Below are 26,681 nucleotides of genomic sequence, written 5' to 3' on the forward strand. Positions count from 1 at the left end.
GAGGTTCATCTAGGATACACGGTGGGAAGACTGTTCCCTCTTCTTGAAGTGCATCTGTGAGAGGTGGCATTATCTCTTTGAGGACAAAGGAGCCTACAGACACCATTTCACTACCCACCTCAGCATAGGCACAGAGACAAGTGCTGAGGGTGGCTAAGTCAGACCCTGGCTGTTTAGCCTGCTTTGCTGCAAATCCCACACTCCTGCACTTTGGCACAATTACCCTTCTGGGTCAAACTTGCATTGGTCCCAGCACGGCAAGACCCTCACCCAGAAGACCAATGCAGGTCCCCACCATACCAGGTCCCAAAAGTGTGGAGTTCTAAAAGTCGGTAGGCTTGACTTCAATAGAGCCCAAAGTGTACTGCATTGCTCCAGGCAGCAAGCAACCCAGAGACAGACACCGTGAAAACAGCAATCTGAAAAACACCTGTGATGCATGAGGGGGAAATTATTCAATTATTTGCTCTTCCAGGAGGGTTTCCCTGAGAACAACAAGCACAGACTTCCCTCTCCATGGGCAAAGGAGCTGGCTGGCACCATTTTCCTCCCCTGACCCTCAGCATAAACCAACTTCAGTAAACAGCACACCACCAACACTGGCTGCCTAACCTGCTTTCACTAGGTTCCATCCCCCTGTGCTCTGCTGGTACTGCTTTTTTCAGGCAGGTGTGCCTAAGGACCAGTGCAGCGGGCCCTCTCCTCAGAAGACCAGCACAAACCCCTGCACACACCACAACTACCGACCATAGAGTTCTGCAAAGCTTCAGTCTAGTGGAAATAGCATCAGGTCTCATTTAATAAGCAGACCAGAGCACACCTTAGTTAAAACTTGCCAAGGTTCAAACACTCCATTGCAGGCAAGAAGAGCCTTAGCAGACAACTGACCTGAGGGATAGAGGAGCCAAAACACAGCAGCAGAGAGCACAAAGCACACACCAGAGACATTTCCTGAAGCACCAGGCCCTGGACATTATATGACTTCTTCATAAAGCCATTACTCACAGAAGCAGGAAACATAACAGGATTTCTAACACAGAGAAAAAGATAAAGACCTAGACAAAATACCAAGATGGAGGAATTCATTCCAAAAGAAAGAACAAGAAGAGATCACAGCCAGAGATCTAATTGAAACAGATATGCGTAGTATGCCTGATGCACAATTCAGAGCAACAATCATAAAGATACTTCTTGGGCTTGAGAAAAGCATGGAAGTTACCAGGGAAACCCTTACCACAGAGATAAAAGAGCTAAAAAAACAATCAGGCAGAAATGAAAAATGCAGTATCTGAGATTTGAAACTGACTGGATATAATGACCACAAGAATGGAAGAAGCAGAGGAATGAATAAGTGATACAGAAGATAGAATTATGGAAAAATATAGCTGAACAAAGGAGAGAAAGAAGAATGATAGATCACAAGAGCAGACTTAGGGAACTCAGTGATTCCATCAAATGTAGTAACATTTATATCATAGGAGTCCCAGAAGAAGAGAGAGAAAGGGGGCAGAAGGTTTATTTGAGGAAATTATAGCTGAAAACTTCCCTAACCTAGGGAAGCAAACAAATATCCAAATCCAGGAGGCACAGAGAACTCCCATCAAAATCAACAAAAGCAGGCCAACAAGACATATTGTAGTTAAATTTGCAAAATACAGTAATAAAGAAAAAAATTTCTAAAAGCAGTAAGACAAAGGAAGTCCGTAACTCTCAAGGAAGACCCATGAGGTTAGCAGATCTCTCCACAGAAACTTGGCAAGCCAGAAGAAAGTGACATGATATATTCAACATGCTGAATGGGAAAAATCTGCAGCCAAGAATACTCTATCCAGCAAGGATACTGTTCAGAAGAGTAGGAAAGATAGTTCCCTAGACAAAAAAGGAGTTCATGACAACTAAACCAGCCCTGCAAGAAATATTAAAGGGACTCTTTGAGTGGGAAGGAAAGACCAAAAGTGACTAAGACTAGAAAGGAACAGGAAAAAAAAAAAATCTCCAGAAATGACAAAACAAGTAATAAAATGGCAACAAATACATATCAATACTAACTCTGAATGTAAATGGAATAAACGCTCCAATTAAAAGACATAGGGTGTCAGAATGGATAAAAAACAAGACCCATCTATATGCTGCCTACAAGAGACTCATTTTAGACCTAAAGACACCTGCAGATTGAAAGTGAAGGGATAAAGAAACACTTACCACGCAAATGGACATCAAAAGAAAGCCAGAGTAGCAATAGGTCTATCACACAAACTAGATTTTAAACCAAAGGCTGTAATAAGAGATGAAGAAGGACACTATATCGTAATAAAGAGGACTATCCAGCAAGAAGATCCAACAATTGTAAATATTTATGCCCCCAAATTGGGGGCACCCAAATATATAAAACAATAACAAATACAAAGAAGCTCATTGATAACAATACAGTAGTAGCAGGGGACTTTAAAACTCGACTTACGTCAATGGACAGATCATCTAAGCAGACAATCAACAAGGAAACAATGGCCTTGAATGATACACTGGGCCAGATAAACTTAGATATATTCAGAACATTTCATCCTAAAATTGAATACACATTCTTTTCAAGTGCACATGGGAAACTGTCCTAAACAGATCACATACTAGGTCACAAATCAGGCCTCAACCAGTACAAAAAGATTAAGGTCATACCATGCATCTTTTCTGCCACAATGCTGTGAACTTAGAAGTCAACCACAAGAAAAAATTTGGAAAGACCACAAATACATGGAGGTTAAAGAACATGCTACTAAAGAATGAAGGGGTCAACCAGGAAATTAAAGAAGAAATCAAAAAAAAAATACATGTAAACAAATGAAAATGAAAACACAGTGGTCCAAAATCTCTGGGATGCAGCAAAAGTAGTTCTAAGAATGAAGTATGTAGCAATACAGGCCTACCTCAAGAAGCAAGAAGTATCTCAAACAACCTAACTCTTACACCAAAAGGAGCTAGAAAAAGAATAATAAATGACGTCTAAAGCCAGCAGGAGGAAATAAGAAAGATAAGAGGAGAAATAAATACAGAAACTAAAAAACAAAACAAAACAAACAACAAAAGAATAGATCAATGAAACTAGGAGCTGGTTACTTGAAAAAAATGAATAAAATTGATAAATCCCTAGCCAGATTTATCAAAAAGAAAAGAGAAAGGACCCAAATAAAGAAAATTACAAATGAGAGAGGAGAAATAACAACCAATAAGAAATACAATTATAAGAGAATATTATGAAAAATTATATGCCAACAAATCAGACAATCTAGAAAAAATGGTTAAATTCCTAGAAACATATAAACTACCAAAACTATAACAGGAAAAAATAGAAAACTTGAACAGACTGATAATCAGGAAAGAAATTAAATCAGTAATCAAAAATCTTCCAACAAACAAAAGCTCAGGGCCAGAGGGCTTCAGCAGGGAATTCTGCCAAACATTTAAAGAGTTAATACCTATTTTTCTCAAACTATTCCAAAAAAAGAAATTAAAAACTTCCAACTCATTCTATGAAGCCAGCATTACCCTAATTCCAAAACCAAAGACTCCATTAAAAAAAGAGAACTACAGACCAATATCCCTGATGAACATGGATGCAAAAATTCTCAACAAGATACTAGCAAATCGAATCCAACAGTACATTAAAAGAAATATTCACGGGAGAAGATATTTGCAAATGACATATCAGATAAAGGGCTAGTATCCAAAATCTATAAAGAACTCATCAAACTCAACACCCAAAGAACAAAGAATCCAATCAAGAAATGGGCAGAAGACATGAACAGACATTTTTCCAAAGAAGACATCCAAATGGCCAACAGACACATGAAAAAGTGCTCAATATCGCTCAGCATCAGGGAAATCCAAATCAAAACCTCAATGAGATACCACCTCACACCAGTCAGAATGGCTAAAATTAACAAGTCAGGAAATGACAGACATTGGCGGGGATGCAGAGAAAGGGGAACCCTCCTACACTGTTGGTGGGAATGCAAGCTGGTGCAGCCACTCTGGAAAACAGTATGGAGGTTCCTCAAAAAGTTGAAAATAGAGCTACCATATGATCCAGCAATTGCACTACTAGGTATTTACCCCAAAGATACAAAAGTAGGGATCCGAAGGGGTACGTGCACCCCGATGTTTATAGCAGCAATGTCCACAATAGCCAAACTGTGGAAAGAGCCAAGATGTCCATCAACAGATGAATGGATAAAGAAGATGTGGTATATATATATACAATGGAATATTATGCAGCCATCAAAAGGAATGAGATCTTGCCATTTGCAACGACGTGGATGGAACTGGAGAGTATTATGTTGAGTGAAATAAGTCAAACAGAGAAAGACATGTATCATATGATCTCACTGATATGAGGAATTCTTAATTGCAGGAAACAAACTGAGGGTTGCTGGAGTGGGGGGTGGGGTGGGAAGGATGGGGTGACTGGGTGATAGACACTGGGGAGGGTATGTGCTCTGGTAAGCGCTGTGAATTGTGCAAGACTGTTGAATCTCAGATCTGTACCTCTGAAACAAATAATGCAATATATGTTAAGGAAAAAAAAAGAAGAAGAAGAAGGTAGCGGGAGGGGAAGAATGAAGCGGGGGAAATCGGAGGGGTAGACGAACCATGAGAGATGATGGACTCTGAAAAACAAACAGGGTTCTAGAGGGGAGGGGGGTGGGAGGATGGGTTAGCCTGGTGGTGGGTACTGAGGAGTGCACATTCTGCATGGAGCACTGGGTGTTATGCACAAACAATGAATCATGGAACACTTCATCTAAAACTAATGATGTAATGTATGGGGATTAACATAAGAATAAAAAAAAAAAAAAAGAAAAACATTCACCACCATCAAGTGGGATTTATTCCTGGGCTGCAAGCGTGGTTCAATATTTGCAAATCAATCAACATAATACACCACATTAATAAAAGAAATGATAAGAACCATATGATCCTCTCAATAGATGCAGAAAAAGCATTTAACAAAGTACACCATCATTCATGATAAAATCCCTCAAAGAAGTAGGGATAGAGGAATCATATATCAACATCATAAAGGCCATAAATGAAAAACCCACAGCTGATGTCATCCTAAATGGGGAAATTGAGAGCTTTTCCTCTAGGATCTGGAACAAGACCAGGATGTCCACTCTCACCACTGTTGTTCAACATAGTACTGGAAGTTCTAGCCCCAGCAATCAAACAACAAAAAGAAATAAAAGGCATCCAAATCAGCAAGGAAGAAGTCAAACCTTCAGTATTTGCAGATGACATGATATTATATATAGAAAACCCAAAAAACTCCACCAAAAATTTGCTAGAACTGATACACAAATTCAGTAAAGTCTCAGGTTACAAAAATCAATGTACAGAAATCTGTTGCATTTCTATATATCAGTAACGATGCAGCAGAAAGAGAAATCAAGGAATCGATCCCATTTACAATTGCACCAAAAATCTTAAGATACCTAGGAATAATCTTAACCAAAGGTGAAAGTCCTGTACTCCAAAAATTGTAAAACACTGATGAAAGAAACTGAAGATGACAAAAGAAATGGAAAGACATTCCATGTTCATGAACTGAAGAATATTGTTAAAACGTCCATACTACCCAAAGCAATCTACACATTTAATGTAATCCCTATTAAAATATTAATAGTATTTTTCACAGAGCTAGAAAAATAATCCTAAAATTTGTATGGAACCACAAAAGACCCCGAATAGACAAAAGCAAATTTGAAAAACAAAAGCAAAGCTGGAGGCATCACAATTCCAGACTTCAAGTTATATTACAAAGTTGCAGTCATCAAGACAGCATGGTACTGGCACAAAAACAGACACATAGATCAATGGAACAGAATAGAGAACCCAGAAATGGACCCTCAACTCTATGGTCAACTCATCTTCGACAAAGCAGGAAAGAATATCCAATGGAAAAAAGTCTCTTCAACAAATGGTGTTGGGAAAATTAGACAACATGCAAAAGAATGAAACTGGAGTACTTTCTTACACCATACATAAAAATAAACTCAAAATGGATGAAAGACCTAAACGTGAGACAGGAATCCATCAAAATCCTAGAGAAGAACACAGGCAGTAATCTCTTTGACATCAGCTGAAGCAACTTCTTGCTAGATAGGTCTCCTGAGGCAAGGGAAACAAAAGCAAAAATAAACTACTGGGACTTTATCAAGATAAAAAGCTTCCCTATAACGAAGGAAACAACAAAACTAAAAAGCGACCTTCAGAATGGGAGATGATATTTGCAAATGACATCTGATAAAGGGTTAGTATCCAAAATATATAAAAATATATATATAAAATATATAAATATATATATATAATATATATAAAATATATAAAGTATCCAAAACATATAAATATATATATAAAATATATATAAAATATATAAAGAACTTATAAAACTCAATACCCAAAAAACAAATAGCCCAGTTAAAAAATGGGCAGAAGATATGAATAGACACTTTTCCGAAGAAGACATACAGATGGCTAACAGACACATGGAAAGATGGTCAACATCACTCACCATCAGGGAAATACAAATCAAAACTACATGAGATATCACCTCACACCAGTCAAAATGGCTAAATTAACAACACAGGAAACAACAGGTGTTGGTGAGGATGCAGAGAAAGGGGAGCACTTTTGCACTGTCGGTGGGAATGCAAACTGGTGCAGCCACTCTGGAAAACAGTATGGAGGTTCCTCAAAAAGTTAAAAATAGAACTACCCTACCACCCAGCAATTGTACTACTAGGTATTTACTTAAAGGATACAAAAAATACTGATTTGAAGTACCAGTAAAGTACATGCACCCCAATATTTATAGTAGCATTATCAACAATAGCCAAGTTATGAAAAGAGCCCAAATGCCCACTGACTGAAGAATGGACAAAGAAGACGTGGTATGTATGTGTGTGTGTACAAAGTATTACATTGTGTGTGTACACATACACACACAATGTAATACTACTCAACCATCAAAAAGAATGAAATCTTGCCATTTGCAACAACGTGGATAGAGCTAGGGAGTATTATGCTAAGCGAAATAAGTCCATGAGAGAAAGACAAATAACCATATGATTTCACTTATATATGGAATTTAAGAAACAAAACAGATGAACATGGAGGGGGTGCAGAGAAAGAGAGAGGCAAACCAGAAAACAGACTCTCAACTATAAAGAACAAACTGAGGGTTACTGGAGGGAAGGTGAGCAGTGGAATGGGTTAAGTGGGTGACGGGTATTAAGGATGGCACTTGTTATGAGCACTGGGTGTTGTATTTAAGTGACGAATCACTAAATTCTATACCTGAAACTAATATTACGCTGTATGTTAACTAACTGGAATTCAAATAAAAACTTAGAAAAAAGTAATATATGCAGATATTAAAAGAAAAATTCAAACACTACGAACAGGTCTATATTTATAATCCTTTTACAGAAGTCAGCTGAAGTCATAAAAGTAGTAGTTAACCTTGTGGTGCATTTGGCCCATATCCTTATCAGCTAAAGTGGCAGTTTTCAAAGAACTTCCCATATCAGCATGGATTAGAAAAGACAAAGGTAGATGACAAAGGTAGATGACCCAGGGAATTGGAAAAAAGTTCTAAGAAAAGAGATAAGAGGTTCAAAATTCAACCTAACCTGCTTATATGACTAGGACTGCTCTTTACTAAAATCAAACTTACATGTTTCTTATAAGCCAACCCTCTTGTTAGTCTGTGGACAAAAAAATGTTTCAAAATAACTGTTATAATCCCAAATTCCCTAAAAAATAAAACTGAAGCCTCTTACCATCATCCTGTTTATGCTGTATATTAGCTCTAAACTCTGCAATACTAAATAGCCAGTAATTAAAGCAGTGTAGATTATACTGTTAGTTTAATTATGTAATTCACATTGCTGGAGCAGTCCTGGAAGAATGAAGTAGGGAAGGAGGAAAGATTACAGGCTATAAAAATCTTTATAGAAGATTAAGGTACAGATGTGGGTGGGTGGATAAAGGCTAAGAGAAAGACCAGGTGAGGGTGGAACTTGGCTGACCTCTTCCTTGGGAGAAGTATGAATGAAGGAAAAGGCAGTATTTTAGAAAGATACATATTTGCTCAGCTTGTATGTTTAAGGGAAGAGGTAAAATGGGAACCAGAACCCTGCAAGGGTTTAAGAAGTAGTATATTTTAAAGTGGCACAAAGGAATTGTTGGGGATGATGGAAAAGCTCTAATTTTTTATTTTGATGGTAGTTACATGACTGTATGCATTTACTAAAACTTATAACACTTAACACTAAAAAGTGTTAAGTTTATTATCTGTAATTTATACCTCAATAAACCTGACATTCAAAAATAAAAGCCATTAACAGCTAAAATGCTGATTAACCTTTTAAGGTTTATCAAAATTACCAAAAAACCCTCCAAAACAAGAATAAGCCTCCAATTTTAATCTATTTTGGGTTTATGTTTTACAATGTTGGAAAATCTAAACAAATGGTTTGAGGTATACAGTGAAGCATGGTTTTTAAGATTTTGTTTATTTATTTGACAGAGAGAGATATAGCAAGAGCAGGAACACAAGCAGGGGGAGTGGGAGAGGGAGAAGCAGGCTTCCCGTGGAGCAGAGAGCCCGATGTGGGACTCGATCCCAGGACCCCGGGATCATGACCTGAGCCGAAGGCAGACGCTTAACGACTGAGCAACCCAGGCGCCCGAAGCATGGTTTTTAAAATCTGTTCCAATCTTCCACCATTAAGGTCTCTCTTCAATGAGAATTGTAGTTTCTGACATCTCTCCAGTGGAACCCACTGGCTGAGATCCTCAGCCAATGAACAGGAGCCACAATATAAGAGGCAGATAAAGAGACAGAACATCTAGCTCTAGACTTGGGGAAGCAGACATACCCACCATATGCTCCACAACCAGAAGATAAGCTACATGCTATAAGCCTATTATTTCTACACTCCTACTATTCTCAAGGCTTTTTTTCTCTTTAATTTTCCTCCCATCCTCAGAGAAGTCTTGCCTCAAGGTTACTCAGGAGACTATAACACCCGGATGTCTTTCCTGAGCCGTCGTGGAAGTTAGATGCTTCCACAGCAGCCTATGAACTGCTTATCGCCCTGCTCTGTATTTAGCCATTTCTGGGTCCATTTCTTCCACAAACTCGAGGTCAAAAGGCTGAAGAGAGAAGACGACTTATTTTTGTAGCCCCAGCTAGTGACTGGCAGAGGCCAATAAGAGTTTCTTCAATGAGATTCAAGAGAGTAATTCTGCATTAAAGAGAGAGAGAGAGAAGTTCTTAACCTTTATGGGTCATGAAACTCTTTGAGAATCTGATGGAAGCCAGGAAATCTATCCTGAAAAAAATGTTTATTTATACAGTTTTACCTGTAATTTCAAGAAATCTAAAGGGTTTACAATCCCTGCAAAGGCCTCCCAGGTTGAGATGCCTGGTATAAACATTCCAGTCTCATCTTGATTACACAGTGGGACAGGCAGAGGGTCTGCTGTCCACATCTCATCTAAAATAAGGAAAAAGAGTTACGGTTGACCCGTAAACAATGTGAGAGGTTGGGGCACCAACCCCCCCGCAGTCAAAAATCTGTGTATTAACTTTTGATTACCCCAAATGTTAACTACTAATAGTTAACTGGAAGCCTTACCAATAATATAAATAGGTTAATATATATTTTGTATGCATATTATATACCATATTCTTATAAGAAAACTAGAGAAAAGAAAATCATAAGGAAGAGAAAATACATTTACAGTATTGTAAAAAACTCATGCATAACTGGACCCACACAGTTCAAACCCATCTTGTTCAAAGGTCAACATGGGTTTGAACTGTAAAATATCCCCAGGGAATTACAGGACAGAAAGGATTATAGGTAGGCTTGGTCCATCCATCTTGTTTTATATAAAAATTCTCCCAAAACCAATCTTGTAAGTTCTGGGCTATTACATAGTAAATAAATGTAAATTCCCTCACAGTTGTACCACAGTTGAAGATGTGAGATAGGAGAACCTCACAGATATATTTTTTTCAACTAAGACATAAAATGCCTATATAAAAGATAAACTTGGAGATTTTAATAAATAAAATTATCTGTATTAGGTCTTGAAAAACATGAGCCAAAGTCCAAAAAGAATCTCTGTGGGTAGGGGTTGGGCAGGGGGCAATGGCATGTTCACAGAGTGGTACTACCATCTATATCCATGTTACAATTTTCCCAAGAAACTCAGTATTGGGGACTAGATTGTCCTCTGTTCTAGACACAAGTGCAGTCGTTAGAGACCCTGGTCCAACACTATTACCTGGAGTCTCTCAAAGCCAATCATGGAACTGACATTAAAATGGCCACATATTTGGGCGCCTGGGTGGCTCAGTCGTTAAGCACCTGCCTTCGGCTCGGGTCGTGATCCCAGGGTCCTGGGATCGAGCCCCACATCAGGTTCCCTGCTCAGCGGGAAGCCTGCTTCTCCTTCTCCCACTCCTCCTGCTTGCTTTCCCTCTCTCACTGTGTCTCTCTCTGTCAAATAAATAAATAAATAATAAAATCTTAAAAAAAAAAAAAAGGCCACATATTTACCATTACTATTTCTGTAGTGAAATAAATAAGTAACCAAAATGGAACTAAAAATAACAGGCCCAAAATAAGCCTTCTTTGTCACATTCCCTTCATAAAGGCCCTGTATATATAGGCATGTGAAGGAAGGTAGTCCTGAGGAAAATTAAATACTATTGATTTTATCGTGGAATCAAAAGTAGGGAATTAGAGCTTTAGAAATATTTCCTAAAGTAGTATAAATATATTTGCTTAGATTAGTAGTTCTCTATATTACCAGTTTAAAACTTTATAATCAAGGAAAAGATTAGATTCATTGGTATCCAGCCATATCCTCAGGGCCATTTCCTTAAATGTCACTATTTCCTTTTTGTAGAGGACTATTACATTCACGATCTTATTTTTCTTTGTACACACAGAAAACAAGTCTCTAATGGCTATACCATTAGCTGACTGCAGTTAAGAAACTTTTCACCCGGGGCGCCTGGGTGGCTCAGTCGGTTGGGCGGCTGCCTTCGGCTCAGGTCATGATCCCAGGGTCCTGGGATCGAGTCCCACATTGGGCTTCTCCCTCTCCCTCTGCCTGCCTCTCTGCCTACTTGTGCTATCTCTCTGTCAAATAAATAAATAAATAAAATCTTAAAAAAAAAAACTTTTCACCCAACAAGGGATGCTCAAAGCAAACCATCCTGCATCACATCATGTCAAATCCTCAGCCAAACTGCCCTTAGTAAGTCTTTCAAAAAAGATGTGCAAACATTAGCTGCACAATAAACTATGATTCAACTTCCAAAAAAAAACCAGTGTGTATTTTTACTCTGCACACATACACTAACTTTCTCAGAATGCCTTACCATTTAAACATATACATTTTAATGTTTTGTACTGATAGACTAAGAAAAGCTCTCAATTATTTTATGGAGCACAACCAAAAATCTGTTGAGGTTAAAATCACATTATGTGATATTCTTCATGCCAATTCTCTGCTTAAAAAAAAAAAAAAGAGTTGGACCCTATATAACTCTTCCCCATTTACAAATAAATCCTCACCCTTTTGGGGGCTTTAAAACAAGAACAATAACAAGTCAACCAGGGACCCTGTGTTTCTACCTAAATGAAAAAACCTTCTTTAGAGAACATTTTTTACATAAATGAGAATGTACCTTATTATCACCAGAGGTCACGATCAGCCAGGTGATAACAGGCGCCCTACCTTAATACATTTTTATAAAATTTTCTTTTGGGGGGCGCCTGGGTGGCTCAGTCGGTTAAGCATCTGCCTTTGGCTCAGGTCATGATCCCAGGGACCTGGGATCAAGCCCTGCGTCAGGCTCCTTGCTCAGCGGAGAGCCTGTTTCTCCCTCTCCCTCTGCCTGCAGCTCCCCCTGCTTATGCTCTCTCTTTCTCACTCTCTCTGTCAAATAAATAAAATCCTAAAAAATAAGTAAATAAATCTTTCTTTTGTTTATATAGCTAAATATCAAGATACATCTTGTTTATAACATTTATATAGTTAATATTCACAAAACTGGAGCAGAGCATTATACCATAACTCCATAAATTGAGTTCTTTTCTCTTAGCCATAATTCAATAAAATATGGACTCCTTATTTATTTTTTTAAGTAGGCTCCATGCCCAATGTGGGGTTTGAACTCATGACCCTGAGATCAAGAGTCAGATGCTCTACCAATTGAGCCAGCCAGGAGCCTGTGGACATAATAGGCTTTTCAAAAAACAAAAAAAACACGTATGTGCAGAACAAACTCATGGTTGTGAAAGGGGAGGGGAGGTGGGCAAAGTTGGGGAAGGGAATGGGAGAGACAGGCTTCCAGTTAAACAGTAAGTTACAGTGAATATAGGCAATAATTATAAGAGTACTATATGGGGACAGCTGGTAGCTACACCTGTAGTGAGCACAGCATAAAGTATAAAATTGTTAATAATCACTATATCATACACCTGAAACTAGTGTAACATTATGTGTCAACTACACTTCAACAAAAAACCAAAAATTAAAAAAAAAAACATGTATATGCTTACTGACAGAGCTAAACTGAAGTATTCAACACAGTAGGCAAGAGTAAAATGTGACAACAAAATTTCAATGCCTATCTATAAGCATATCCTTCAATCTAGCATTTATAAAAAATATTTTTATCTAAAAATTAATCATCTGAACTGAAAATGGTACTTAAGATCAGTTTTCTGGAGGCCAAAGAAGTAAACTACTGAAGAACTTTTGAAAATAAGTATACTAAGATGGGGTCAGCAACATTTTTCCACAAAGGGCCAGGAAGGAAATATGTTAGGTTATGTAAGCCACATGGTCTCAATCTTGAACATTAAAATATACTGAAAGTAACAAATCTGTGTGCCTTCCTTCAAGGTAGGCACTATCATCAAACAGTTAAGTTTGTGTAGGAAAAAAAACAAAAAAGTCCAGGTATGCAAGCAAGAATTAACCATACCTTTACACCCAGGTTCATCATTAATTACAAAAATGAAGTTACTTCAATGAGGAATAAATTCCTAGGAAAAAATTATAGTTACTTAAGAGGAGAGAAATAAATTTGCCTAAATTTTTGTTGTAATTTTAGGCCTATTCCCAAACATTTTTAAAAATCTGACTGAATTTACAAATAGTTCCTTTTCTCTTATTACTCTTTTTCAGGAGAAAATATTATTAATTCTACACTTAAAATCAGAAAAAAATCAATCATAATTCATTCACTAAGGCCAAGGAATCAAAGACCAAAATAGTAGACCTTTTACACACACACACACACACACACACACACACACACACACACACACAGTAACTGGCAAGCATTATAGGCAAGAAGAATTTTACCTTCAACATAAACAGTGAGAAATTCCTCAAGGTGAATGCTTAGGTGGGATTTTTTTTTTAAGCTTGTTTCTTTTCTTTTTTTTTTTTGCTTTTTGTTTTTTTTACAATGAGCATGTATTTCATAATTTTAACAAATTTAAGAACTAAAAAGCACTTTCCACATACTGGAAATAAAAGTACTCCTAACCATGAACTGTATTTAAGATTTTCTCAGGAAAAAATACGAGATACATCTTTAGCTTAAGCCACCATAAATGGTATATAAATGAAAGTGTGCAGTTATGTTCCAATAAAACTTTACAAACACAGTCAGTGTAGTAGCCTTCACGCAGTACTCTGCCAAACCCCTTTTCTAAACAGCAGTTTTAAAACCAATATTAGATTACCTAAGATTGGAGACATTTAAGAGATAAACTATCTACAAACAATTGCTCCACTCTACCAAGTCTCTTCTACCTGCAATGAAAAGTGCTACAAAGCAGCAGACGTCAAATAGGACAGGGAAGAAAGGTCACTATGTTAACAAAACCTATTCCCTAGACAATAACTGCATTTAGATCATCCATTCAACAAACATTTGCTCAGGACACAGGGTTCCCTGGCTTCAAGGTCTGGTAAGACGACAACACCTGCATACAATCAACTACTACTCAAGCCAGCTAAGTGCCACATTATGGTCGAAATAACCACTAGTATCTGAAAAAGGCTTCATGGTTTAACATGTTTCCACATATACTTAATAAAGCCTCATAACAACCCTGTAAAGTACATAAGTCACTTGGTATTATTCTCATTTTACATAAAACTCGTAAGTAGTCAAACTAGGATTTGTACCTCTAATACTACTGCACTACCCTTCTTCAGAGCAACTTTATGCTAGGGGTCGATGACAGAGATGGAGGCATTTGGACTGAGCCTCAAAGAATGGGCAGGATTTTGACAGGTGAGGAGACCAAAGTATTCCAAGGAAATGACATACACAGAAGTCTAGAAGCCAGGAAATACAACACGTGAAAAGCAGGCAGGGGAAATAGGGCTATAAGGATGGTTTCAAAGCATGAGGAGAGCTTTAAGTAGGTGACTTAGCATCTGTACAAGACACTAAAGGTTATGAGAAATCAGATGGTTTGGGAGAGAGAAGGAAGAAAAGAACATAAATGAAGCTCTTACTGTGTGATTGGTACTTTGCAAAAGAATCACCTCATATTCAGGGATGTTAAGTTATGAGGTAGTGATGGGGTGCCTGGGTGCTCAGTCAGTTAAGCATCTGCCTTCAGCTTGGGTCATGATCTCAGGGTCCAGGGATTGAGCCCCACATCGGGCTCCCTCTCAGCGGGGAGTTTGCTTCTCCCTCTGCCCCTCCCCCTCTTGTTCTCTCTCTCTCTCTCTCTCTCTCTCTAATAATAAAATCTCTAAGAAAAAAAAGTTATGAGGTAGCGTTATAGGGTGATTAGACTTTCATATGTCCTCTGCAGGACTGAAAAGATGGGACTAACAGAAGGGAAGGCAGTAGGCTATCTCTGTAGTTTTGTTATGAGGGAAGAGAATGCAAAGCAATTCCTGACTATGTCTCAAGTGATGGTTCTCACCCACAGTACCTCACTCCCAAATTTAAACCCAGGTTTTAAATTACCTTAAATTTTCCTACATCTTATCTAAAACTTACCGAATCTTCTGGAGGTCTCTGGATTTTTCCCCAATCCACAGAAGGTCCCTTTTCTTGCAGAAATCTATGAAATAGCTTCCGAAATCCATCAAGGTCTTTTTTAGTGTGCTATGAAAATAGAAGTTCTTGTTACAACTAGCAGAACGCTTACTATTTAATAAGTATAGATACATATTATACATTAAAAACACCCTTCAATGAAATTCTTGTACTATTAGGACATGAAGCAGAACAGAGACTTTTCTGTATCCCCAACTTAAAAGTGAAGAGGAAGAAAAGCTAATAGGAACCACACTTAAAGGAATACAAGCAAATAATCCTCCAAATCTTGCACCAGTATCATGTAAACTGAACGCCATTAGGTCCATGGGTATTTCAATTGGTTCTCTACATTTATTCACCAATATCTTTCTCTACCTCTTTTAATGAAAATTAGTCTTTATCTGAAGAAAAAGGCACAAGACACAGCTAAACTCAAAACATTAAGTACAAATTTGAAAATGAAAAAGGTTGATGTATTGATTTATAAGCAGAAAAGTAAAAATACCGGTCTATGCTGCGAAACCTCTATGATAGCTGACAAAGTAGCATGGTTTTATTAGAACTGGCTCTCTGGAAAAAGGCATGCAGCAGGCTATATGGTTGATAAACTTCCCACAATTCTAACTGAATACTGGTATCCATTTTTCTACCCAATGATATTAGAATACAGAACAAATGAAATTTTGCTCTGATTCTTTTAGACTTTAGAAACTTCCTAGAATTAAAAAAGAAAGGACAATGGTTTAACAATGGGCAAATGCTGAAAATCCTTAACTGTTAAGCAATCCTAATTTTTTTTTATTGCTCTTACATTTTGTGCTTATTTCAGGCTAGATGATCAACAGCGGCAATAGCAATTCAGTATGTCGATGGATGGAAGCAACAAAACATTGTAGAATCCTTACCTCAAACTCATGTGATGGTGCTGTAGTAAGTATTTTTTCTAGTTCCTTCTTCACAGATAATTCTAGCTCTTGTCGAATGACTTCTTGAAACTGAGAAGCGCCATCTTGAGACATGGCTTTGCTAAGATCTTAAAAACATAAAACCACCAACAGAAAAATCAGACAGCTGTTCACAGCTGGTAAGCTATAACTGATTTATTTCTAGTGCACCAGCAAATGAAAAGGGCTCAATCCTATGGTCTCATCATCCTCTCGGATTTCAGTAGTGTCAACTAATTAGGACTATATAACCATATGGCCTGAAATTTGGTACACCTGTATGCATTACTAGTATATCTGAAACACTAAAACACTTTTGGGAATAAGGGGCATGTGGGAATAAAAGGATTAATCCTCACTTGTGCACATAGTTCCATGTCTACTAATGTTTCCCTCTTAGCCATCAAAGCTGGAGAAAAATGAGAACAATTGGAATAATGTTAATAAGGGTATATTTTACAGAACATGCCCTTATGGAACTACTGCCTGATAAGAGAACCAAAGGGGTTGAGCAACTTCACAGAAGCAAAAAACCCCTTCCCCTCCAGGCCAGATGAAAACATTAAGGAATTCTTTCCATTTTAGAAGGGAAGCCACTCCAATTTCACATCCCTTACTAAAGAAAAACCCCTTGAGAGATACTGGCAATTCCCAGGTGCCTCTATGTCTCTGGCATCAAAATTTTCACTTAAAAGGACACAGAGCTGCTTCCCCACTTCTTGTCCTCAATTTCAGCCAAGACTTTTCAGGCTTATCTGTGTCAGACAAGACTATCAGGGCTTTTGGCATAGCTGGGCATCTCTGTGATAGATGGATCTCACTAAAGGTGACTCACTAAAGGTGACAGAAATGCCTGATGAAAACAAATAAAAATAGAAAAATATAGAAAAAGAAAACATTCCAGGCCTAAGTACCTTGGGAGAAAAATGCCAACACAGGTTGTTTTACATGCTTATCTAGATAGTAATTATCTTGTCTATTACTTATAAAATAAGGGATAATCAAACTATTGTTCATCTTACCCTTTTTCTTCAATACCTAACTCAAACTTATTTTATAAATGTAGTTTTGAAGCTTATGTTCAAACATTTTGTTTGATAACTAGTCCTACAATTAGCAGAATCATTTTTTTTTTTTTTAAGATTTTATTTATTTGACAGAGAGAGAGACAGCGAGAGAGGGAACACAAGCAGGGGGAGTGGGAGAGGGAGAAGCAGGCTTCCCGCCAAGCAGGGAGCCCGATGCGGGGCTCGATCCCAGGACCCTGGGATCATGACCTGAGCCGAAGGCAGATGCTTAACAACTGAGCCGCCCAGGTGCCCCCAGAATCATTTTTTTTTAAGATTTTTTATTTATTTGACAGAGAGACACAGTGAGAGAGGGAATACAAGCAGGGGGAGTGGGAGAGGGAGAAGCAGGCTTCCCACTGAGCAGGGAGCCCGATGCGGGGCTCGATCCCAAGACTCTGGGATCATGACCTGAGCCAAACACAGACATTTAACCGACTGAGCCACCCAGGCACCCCCAGAATCATATTTCAATAAAACTAAAAATACTCCCTCCCACATACCATAAATTTTTTTAAAAGATTTATTTTAGAGGCGAGAGCAGGGGAAGGGTTAGAGGGGGAGGGAGAGGGAGAATCTCAAGAAGACTCTGTGCTAAGCACGGAGCCCAACTTGGGGCTCAATCCCAGGACCCTGAGATCATGACCTGAGCTGAAGTCCAGAGTCCCACGCTTAACTGACTGAGCCACCCAGGCGCCCCCACCATAAATTCTTTTATTTGTTATCTGCGCAGAAGAAAACATTTATACAGACAGAGTTAAAGCCAACATAATATTTTTAAGATACTTGTGAGAACAGAAATTAGTAAATTATGTAATTCTTAAAGCAATTAATTTAATGTAGACAGCTTATCCTTCTCCCAAATACCTAAAAATGTTAACGAGATATTTAACATCACTCTTCAAAAACCTTTTTAAATCCATTTTCTGTCATACTGAAATCTAAGAGGGAAAAAAGAAAAGGAAATTTGGTGAGAGCACATAATCTAATCCTAAAATAGCCATTTTCTAACTGTGTTCTTTTTATAGGCATAAACCACAACACAAATAAGTTTATGACTCCAGTAAAACTTTTAAGTGACCCAAACAGGTCCATAAATAACTTCTTTGAGCTAAGAAACACACCTTTGTGTTCCATAAACCAACCTAAATGTATGTTTCCACTAGTAAGCAACTTATCATTTGTAAAAATTTATAACAATGGATGAGCACCTCTGCGTAACTATGACAGGTAATTAAAACACTCCTGCAGAACATTTTAAACTAGAGTTAATGTGACATCAACTACAAAGGTTCATCCCTTGGCTGACTTAATTTTAAAATTTGTCACAGTTGGGGTGCTTGAGTGGCTCAGTCGGTTAAGCATCTGCCTTCGGCTCAGGTCATGATCCCGGGGTCCTGGGATCGAGTCCCGCATAGGGCTCCTTGCACCGCGGGAAGCCTGTTTCTCCCTCTCCCACTCCCCCTGCTTGTGTTCCCTCTCTGACTGTGTCTCTCTCTGTCAAAAAAATAAATAAAATCTTTAAAAAAAAAAAATTTGTCACAGTTTAAGAACCACCTCCCCCTTGCTGTGCCATGTATACCTGGGATATCTCTCCCCCAATCTTTAAGCCAATGCCCATATTTAAGAAATAATTTAGAAGAAAAATTTACTAAATATAAAACTTCTAAATTAAGGAACACATGAATTTTTTGATTCTGTGTCACAGATGGATTAAAATGGATCAGGAACTTTATAATGATTTTTTTTAAAAATTTTTGTTGGACTCAAAGACATCTACAGACTTGCTGCTTTGTTGAAGTTAGATCTTGAAAGCCAGCATTCTCAGTCACATTCCTAAAAATTAGTGATGGGAACATTTAATTTATATTCTGGGCAAATGCCAAGATGAGATAACAAGAAATGTAACTGCAAAGTTTGAAGATAACTGTAGTAGCTGTTTGAGATTTGTCTACATGAGAACAGTAAAAAAAACAAAAACAAAAATCGAACAAACAAAAAAACCCCCAAGCTTTAGAGACTTCCTCTGTAGAACTGCCTATCATTCTACATGATTTAAGGTAAAAACACACAAAACCCATCTCACAATCCTCCCTATCAAGCCAAGAAAGGCTGGCTGAAAGACACATTTAATGCTACATGTGATATTTGCCAGCTGCAGGAGGTTCAACCTTAGGATACAGATTAAAAAAAAAAAACAAAAAAAACCCAGACACAGATTCAAACTCAAGTTGTAACAAATATCCCTAACCTTTATTCTTCCCATTCCTTTGATATAGCACCAAATGCAAACACAGAACAACTTGTATTCCTTCCAGCCACTCTACAGGTATGAACAGCTAATACAACAAAGAACATTATAAAGTGCCTTTCACCTCTTCCACCCTATTCCACTGCTGTTTCCTTCCCTGTCCTCTGGGCAGTGCTACTATGAAGTTTTGTTTTTTAGGGACTAAAGAATAAAGAAGGGCTATTAAGGATTAAAGCATATGCAAGAATAACAACTTATGCTTAATCAAGAAGGGTGTCTATCTTAAACACCTGACACAGACTGGGAGGCACAGAGCTAGAAACCATTTCCCTTAGCAGTGACCTCCTTATCCATCCTGAATTTCTAATAAAGGTCTGGAATTTCTGGTAGGAAAGGAAGTACAGACCTTAAAAGCTTTCTTGGACTTACATTCTCAGGTTGCACTTCTGGCAATGACAGTTGTGTTTCTAATGGAAGGTCAATTAAAGAACCCCGTGAATAATGCAAGATCCCTAACCTCCCAAAATGTTTTATCCCTTCTCACTTCCTAGCAACTGAGAACTGCTCATCCTCAACTTTGGACAGTGGATTAGGAATCAAACATTTCATTACTGGGGTGCCTGGGTGGCTTAGTCGATGAAGCAACCAACTCTTGGTTTCGGCTCAGGTCACGGTCTCAGGCTCGTGAGACAGAGCCCCGTGTCCAGCTCCGCGCTGGGCATGGAGACTGCTTAGGATTCTCTCTCTACCTCTCTCTCTGCTGGCCTCCCCCAAACCCCACTTGTGTGCACACGCTCTCTCTCAAAAAAATAAATAAGTAAATAAAAATGAAAAATAAAAAAACAGCTACAAAATTTTTTTAAAAAAGACATTTCATTACCTTGGCCATAACTCAAAACATTTTGAGAGATGAGAGGGAGCATTTTATCTACCCTCAACATTTTAAAGAGGAAATTAAGGCTGAAATAGTTAAATGAGTTATCCAAGGTCATAGAACCAGCAAATCCTGGAGCTCAGAAGCAAAGCCAAATTTATCTGAGTGCCATCCCACCACAGTGAGGTGGAAATATCCTGCTCATTTTTTCCTCCTAGTCTGACTCTCTTTAATCCTTGGCACAAAATCCAAAAATAACACCCCAAAAGCATTTCTATCAGAATGTCTTCTTATACCCAATGGAACAGACAGGAAACTCCCTTCCAAATGGGCTTACTAGAATTGTCCTGGTGACTTAATTATAACTTAGTCAATTTGGGATAGAACAGGCAGTAACTTTTTTTTTTTTAGAAGTTTTTCTGCCACATCAATTTCCTAATTCTTCCTTGTTCACAAGAACTAAAATTTCAACATCATGGACTTTCCCCTATCCAGCTGGAGCCAAAAAAAAAGGAAGAGGAAAGCAATAGAATCAAGAGGTAGGAGACACTCAGTCTAACAAGTGATGGTTTTCATTTAATTCAGGTATTTCATTTCATCCATTTCATCAACTAAGAGTATACATAATACCCTTCCCTGACATCCCGATACTGGCACAAACAAAACAACTTCACATTCCTTTTCTTTTTTAAGATTTTATTTATTTATTTGACAGAGAGAGAGAGACAGAGCACAAGCAGGGGAAGCAGCAGGCAGAGAGACAGGGAGAAGCAGGCTCCCCGCTGAGCAGGGAGCCTGACGCGGGGCTCGATCCCAGCACCCCGGGATCATGACCTGAGCCGAAGGCAGCCGCTTAGTGACTGAGTCACCCAGGCGCCCCACAGCTAGCTTCACAATGCACAGGCCATGGAAAGACTAGAGAAAGAATACCAAGAGCAACAGAGGTTAGGAGCTCTCCCCAGGCCACCTCCCCACCACCACTCATTAGATCTATCAGTCCCAACTTTCCTGTGGAAACCCACACTGAGAGGAACCCAAAGTCAGAGTATTAGAGAGCTCACTTAACCTTAAACCAGGAAATGACTTTGAGCCAAGTATGGTAGAGTCCCCACTCATCCGCAGGGGATATGTTCCAAGACTCCCAATGGATGGCCTGAAACCGCAGATAGTACCGAACCCCATATATATTATTTTTTCCCATATATATTATTATTTATATATATATAATTTTTTCCTATACATACATACATAGCTATGATAAAGTTTAATTTATAAATTAGGCATACTAAGAGATTAACAATAAAATAGGATAATTGTAATGTACTATATGAATGTGGTCTCAAAATATTGTACTGTACGCAGCCTTCTTGTGACTTTGTGAGAAGATAAAATGCCTACATGACGAGATGAAGTGAAGCAAACGATATAGGCATTGTGACATAGCGTTAAGCTATTGCAGGCATGCCTCGTTTTATTGCACTTTGCAGATATTTCCCCCCGCTCTTTTTTTTTTTTTTTTTTTTTTTTACACAAACTGAAGGTCTGTGGTAACCCTGCATTGAGCAAGTCTATCAGCACCTTTTTTCCAATGGCATTTGGTCACTTGTGTCTCTGTGTCACATTTTATTACTCTCAGAATATTTCAAACTTTTTCATTATTGTTATCTTTGTTATGGTGATCTGTAACCAGTGATTATGACTCGCTGAAAGTGCAGATGATGGTTGCATTTTTTAGCAATAAAATATTTTTAATTAAGGTATATACATTTTTTAGACATAATGCACACTTAATAGATTACAGTACGGTATAAACATAACATTCAACTGTACCAGGAAACCAAAAAAACTCATTTGACTCTTACTTTATTGCAATATTTGCTTTACTGCTGTGGTCCAGAACTAAACCTGAAATATCTCTTGGGTATGCCTGTATTGACCTTCTGACAGTATGTCAGGAGGAGGATCATCTGCTTCTAGACTTCAGTTGAGGGAAGTAAACGGCAGATAAGGGGGGGGACTACTGTAAGTTTAAAACTCTAAGAATGTACTGGTAACTGGAAATATCCATGGATAAAGTTGAGGACATATACTGACTAGATTTATGACCAATTAAAGCTAACTATTCTCTTTTGGGTTGTCACTGCAGTCCTTAAACTCAGTTACTTGTGAATATTCCTCCTAGAAAAGCTTTTCTTCTTTGGATTCCATTACCCAATATTACTCTACATTCTTTTTCTACCTCTGTGACCGGGCCTCAATTTCTGTAACTGGCTCTTTCTTCTCCTACTCCCTGAGTTTCCTAAGATTCTATCCCCAGACCGCTCTTCCCCTCAATTATGACCTTACCAGTCTCATTACTGGTAACTCCCAAATATGTGCCTCACATCCTTATCTTTTCTTCTGAGCTCCAGACTCACATTCCCTACAGCCTTCTAGACTTTTTCTATCCGTATACTCAGGTTGGGTACCTCAAACTCAACATGTCCAAATCATCTAAACCAAATACACCTACCTCCCTGCTCCCCATGATATGAACATTCTCCTAGTCAGTGCTAGATGACCTATAAACCTCAGCACAGTTGGACTCTTCCCTTCTTTCCCCTCATATAACATCAATCCAATACTATATACTTCAATTGCCACAATTCCATTCATTGCTTTTCATTCCCACTGCTGCTACTTTAATTTCCCTCTCATTTTCACTCTCCTGGTCATGATGACAACAGCTTTCTAACCAGTCTGCCCATATGTCACTCTAACCTGTGGTACCAAGCAGAATGGATTGGTCTTCCTAAACTGCAACCCCAGTCACATCACTTCTTTTCTTCACTGATGGGATTTGCATTTGATGAGAAACAAATACAAATTCCTTAGCCAGACCTGTCTTAAAAACCAAGTTGAAATAACTTTTTGAGTAGCCAAAGTGACTGAAAGTGCTAGAGAAGAATGCCTAAAGGTTGTAATTTCTTAGTTCATTTGTGGTATCTCAATAGTGCTTCTAAAACTTCAATGTGCATACAAATCACCTGGAGGGTTTGGTTTCTTAAAACATAGATTCCTGGGCAAGCTCCCAGAATTCTGACTCTGGAGGTAGGTCTGGTGTGGGGGGAATATGCATTTCTAATAAGTGAATGCTACCTGTATTGCTTTGAGTAGCTCTGATATAGATTATACTCCACTTAATACATTTGTAGGAGTCATGCACATCGTTCATCTCCCTACACAATGCTATTCTGTCACCTATTGTCTGCCCCAAGGCAGAGATGGCACCAGGCCCAGATTGGTCTAAAGCCTTCCCAGAGATTGGTTTAAGCATGGAACATAATACGATTCTGGCCAGTGAGCCACGAGGGCATAGTTTGCCAAAGGACTTAGGAGAAAGGTGCTCCTCACTGAAAAAAGAGACACATGGAAAGAAAGAGTATCTTTTCCGCCCCTGGACATACGTGCCCATCCCTCACCTCCAGTTTCTTCTGCCATTAGGGAGCTTAAGGGAAGTTAACCTAAGAATGAGAAAAATGGGCTTAAGAAAGCAGAGAAGGAAGGAAAGACTGATGCAGTCTTTATACTCAATTAGCCAACTCTGGAACATCCCACTTCAAGATTCATGTGATGTAAGTCCCTCAGTTTTTAAGCCAACACTGTCTGTACTTTTCTGTTCCGTGAAATTAAAAGCATCCTAGTTATTATAAGATTGTTCCAAAACACACATCTCAAGTGTCATTCAACATATTTAGAGCAGGGTAGGCAGAAATGAAGAGGAAAAAATTAGAAATTAGTGGCCCAGCATGAATTCCAAAATCATGAGAAATCATCCCAGGCTCCTGGAAACCTCCCTAATACCTCAGCCCCCAAAGCCTGAAACTCTGCGATTTTGAGTACTTCTGCTATTTTGGGGGTCATGTTCTATGTTCTAGGTGGTAGCTTCTGAACATGCAACGAGGCCTTCCTTTCTATTACAATTCCTTGAATGTGAGGGTTTTAATCACTCCTGCCTCTATATTATATCAAACAGCCCCTAAAATTTAACTCTTTGCTTAGATGTCTGTATGCAACACTTCAAAGGCGCTAGCCATGAATAATTTTTTTCCAACACCTACCTCAGCATCTGACACAGGGCAGACACCCGATAATATGTAAATAAGAGATCAAGACTTATATTTTTATATTAGTGGCTTGAGCAGCCACTAATATATATCATTCATCAGAATTCAGTTTAAATGTAATATCCTCCTGGATCTCTTTCTAAACTAAGCATGGTTGCTCATGTGATTCGTCTATCTCTCCTTTATAACATCATGCTTTTTAAAGTTTATTAAATGTCTTTTTCCCAAGTTATAATCTCTGTACAAATATATTATGTCTATTTTGCCCAGGTTATATTCCCACTGCCTAACACAGAGCTTGAAACATAGCAAATATTCAAGTAATGTTTATTAAATAAATAAGAGCCTATTATGATACTACTATGTGGTGGAAATGCATTAAGTGGGTAGAGTCCAGTCTAGTGAAGGTAGGGTCTGATAAGGCCAAAGAGAAAGTATTTAAGAGCCAGGAATTATGGTCATGGGGAAGAAGGGCTAGCAAAATATGGACTGTGTCTTGAGCCCTTGGAAGTCCCCAAGGCTTCTTAAGAAGAGGCTGATTTATCAATTATCAGGTATGTTGTCAAACAAATTTCAAACTGATAGCCAATCTAGACAAAATGACCTCTAAATTAACTTAAAAACTGTTTTTAACTGTTAGAATTTACACATAAACCAGATTTCTCATTAATAAAGATTAATTCTGCTCTCATACAACAGAGTAGCTCTTAAAATCTTAAGGGAAAAAAAGAAAGTATCACTTCTGGAAAACTTTTCAGAAGAGATGTGTCAACTGGTTAAATAATACTACCTTGCATTAAAGTTTAACAGATATAAGAAGGCATGCCAAGGGGCCTAGAACACTCATTTGTTGAGAGGAAGAAAAAGAGATACAACAAACTCATCATCATCAAGCAGAAAAAATTATTTGGCAGGCTTGCCCTGTAATTTGATATATGTACATTTAGATAGAACTAGAATTCTAAGCTTGGAAAAGCTTTAAGGTCAGTGAGTCCTATTCTCTTATCTTTGAGACGGAACAGGGCCCCAGAGATGCTGACTTGCTTAAGGACGCTGTAGCAGTGCCAAGCTGGAATCCAAACCCTGGTGCCCTGCCTCTCCTTCCTCTTCCTGACGGAAGGTCTCCCCTTTCTTGGTTACAGTGCTTTTTTTTACATGGTTTGTCACCTCCAGGAGTATGCCTGAATGAAAACATGCAAAAACCCAACTATGTCTACATGTGATGTTATTAGGTGAGATTAAAACTACATACCAGAATACACATCCTTTTATGCTCATCACCTTTTCCCTCTATACTGTTTGTTTTCTGGGCAATGAAAAAAATCGAAGAAAGTTTTTATGCACGCTCTAAATATTTTGTTACCAAGGCTAAGCATTTTATCACTGGCATAAGTGAACCTAAAACAGTGCATAGAACTGTGTTATTACATTTTCCTGCACTCTTTCGAAGTTTTAAAATTCTAGGCAGGGCTTAAACATCACATCAGCCTTTGCCAGGGCAACAACCAGAGGAAAGCAAACTCCAAACAACTTGTCTGCAGGCCTTTGTGGCCAAGGAGCAATGGAGTTATTGTTAAAGGGAATATCCCCTAGAGTAGTATTTTTTACACTTTGGTGACTATTAAACAGCGGACTAAGCATAATATGACTATTTCATGTACATGAATACACTGAATAATTCTTTTTTTAAAGATACAAGTGAAATCACAGAGAAACAGGGAACTCTCTCGATTTGCATAGGAAAAATTAACAAGTATCTTGAAATGTTTTGGAAAACAAAACATTTTGTTGTTTATGTAAGTTAACTAAGACAACATAGCCAATTTCTCCTTGGTTCTCAAAAACAATCCTTAATTGTCAACATGGTTTGGGGACACAATTGATTTCTTTTGGCAATAACTGAGAAAAATAAACAATGGGACTCTTGGCAGAGGCAGAAATTGAGCCCTAAACAATTACTTTGCAACGAACTAAAGGAGACGTCTGCAACACCAATAACTGGGAAACAGCTTTCAAATGGAGTATTATCCTCTTTCTCACACTTAAGCCCTATCAAACACATAAAGTTTAATTTTCTTTTGATAGCTTGGCAAGCCAACTTTCAAGAATTTAAAAGTTATTAATAGAAAAATGCATGCCTGGTAGAAGAATTTTAGAAGCCTAAGACATATGGCTTCAATTAATTGTCATTGTGCCTGGGACAATCTATCAAATTACCAAGATGAAGACGTCCACAATACAAACACTATTATACCAAGTTCAAAATATGATAGTTT

At 38.2% G+C, this 26,681-nt stretch overlaps 1 protein-coding gene across 6 annotated transcripts in view; it reads right to left on the reverse strand.

Moving 5' to 3' along the window:
- Positions 1-26,681, reverse strand: part of UGP2 (UDP-glucose pyrophosphorylase 2) — a 72,907-nt gene that overhangs the window by 39,111 nt on the left and 7,115 nt on the right. For 5 of the 6 annotated variants that reach the window (XM_021699144.2, XM_021699147.2, XM_021699145.2 and 2 more), the window contains exons 2-3: positions 16,069-16,196; positions 15,122-15,229 (exon numbers count right to left, since the gene is read on the reverse strand). In XM_021699144.2, the coding sequence (XP_021554819.1) occupies positions 15,122-15,229; positions 16,069-16,182 (222 nt within the window). In that variant the 5' untranslated portion in view covers positions 16,183-16,196. The remainder of the gene's footprint in view (positions 1-15,121; positions 15,230-16,068; positions 16,197-26,681) is intronic. The other variant, XM_044918763.1, reaches the window with a different exon arrangement.

This window comes from Neomonachus schauinslandi, chromosome 10 (genome assembly GCF_002201575.2).
Source record: "Neomonachus schauinslandi chromosome 10, ASM220157v2, whole genome shotgun sequence".
Lineage (NCBI taxonomy): Eukaryota > Metazoa > Chordata > Mammalia > Carnivora > Phocidae > Neomonachus > Neomonachus schauinslandi.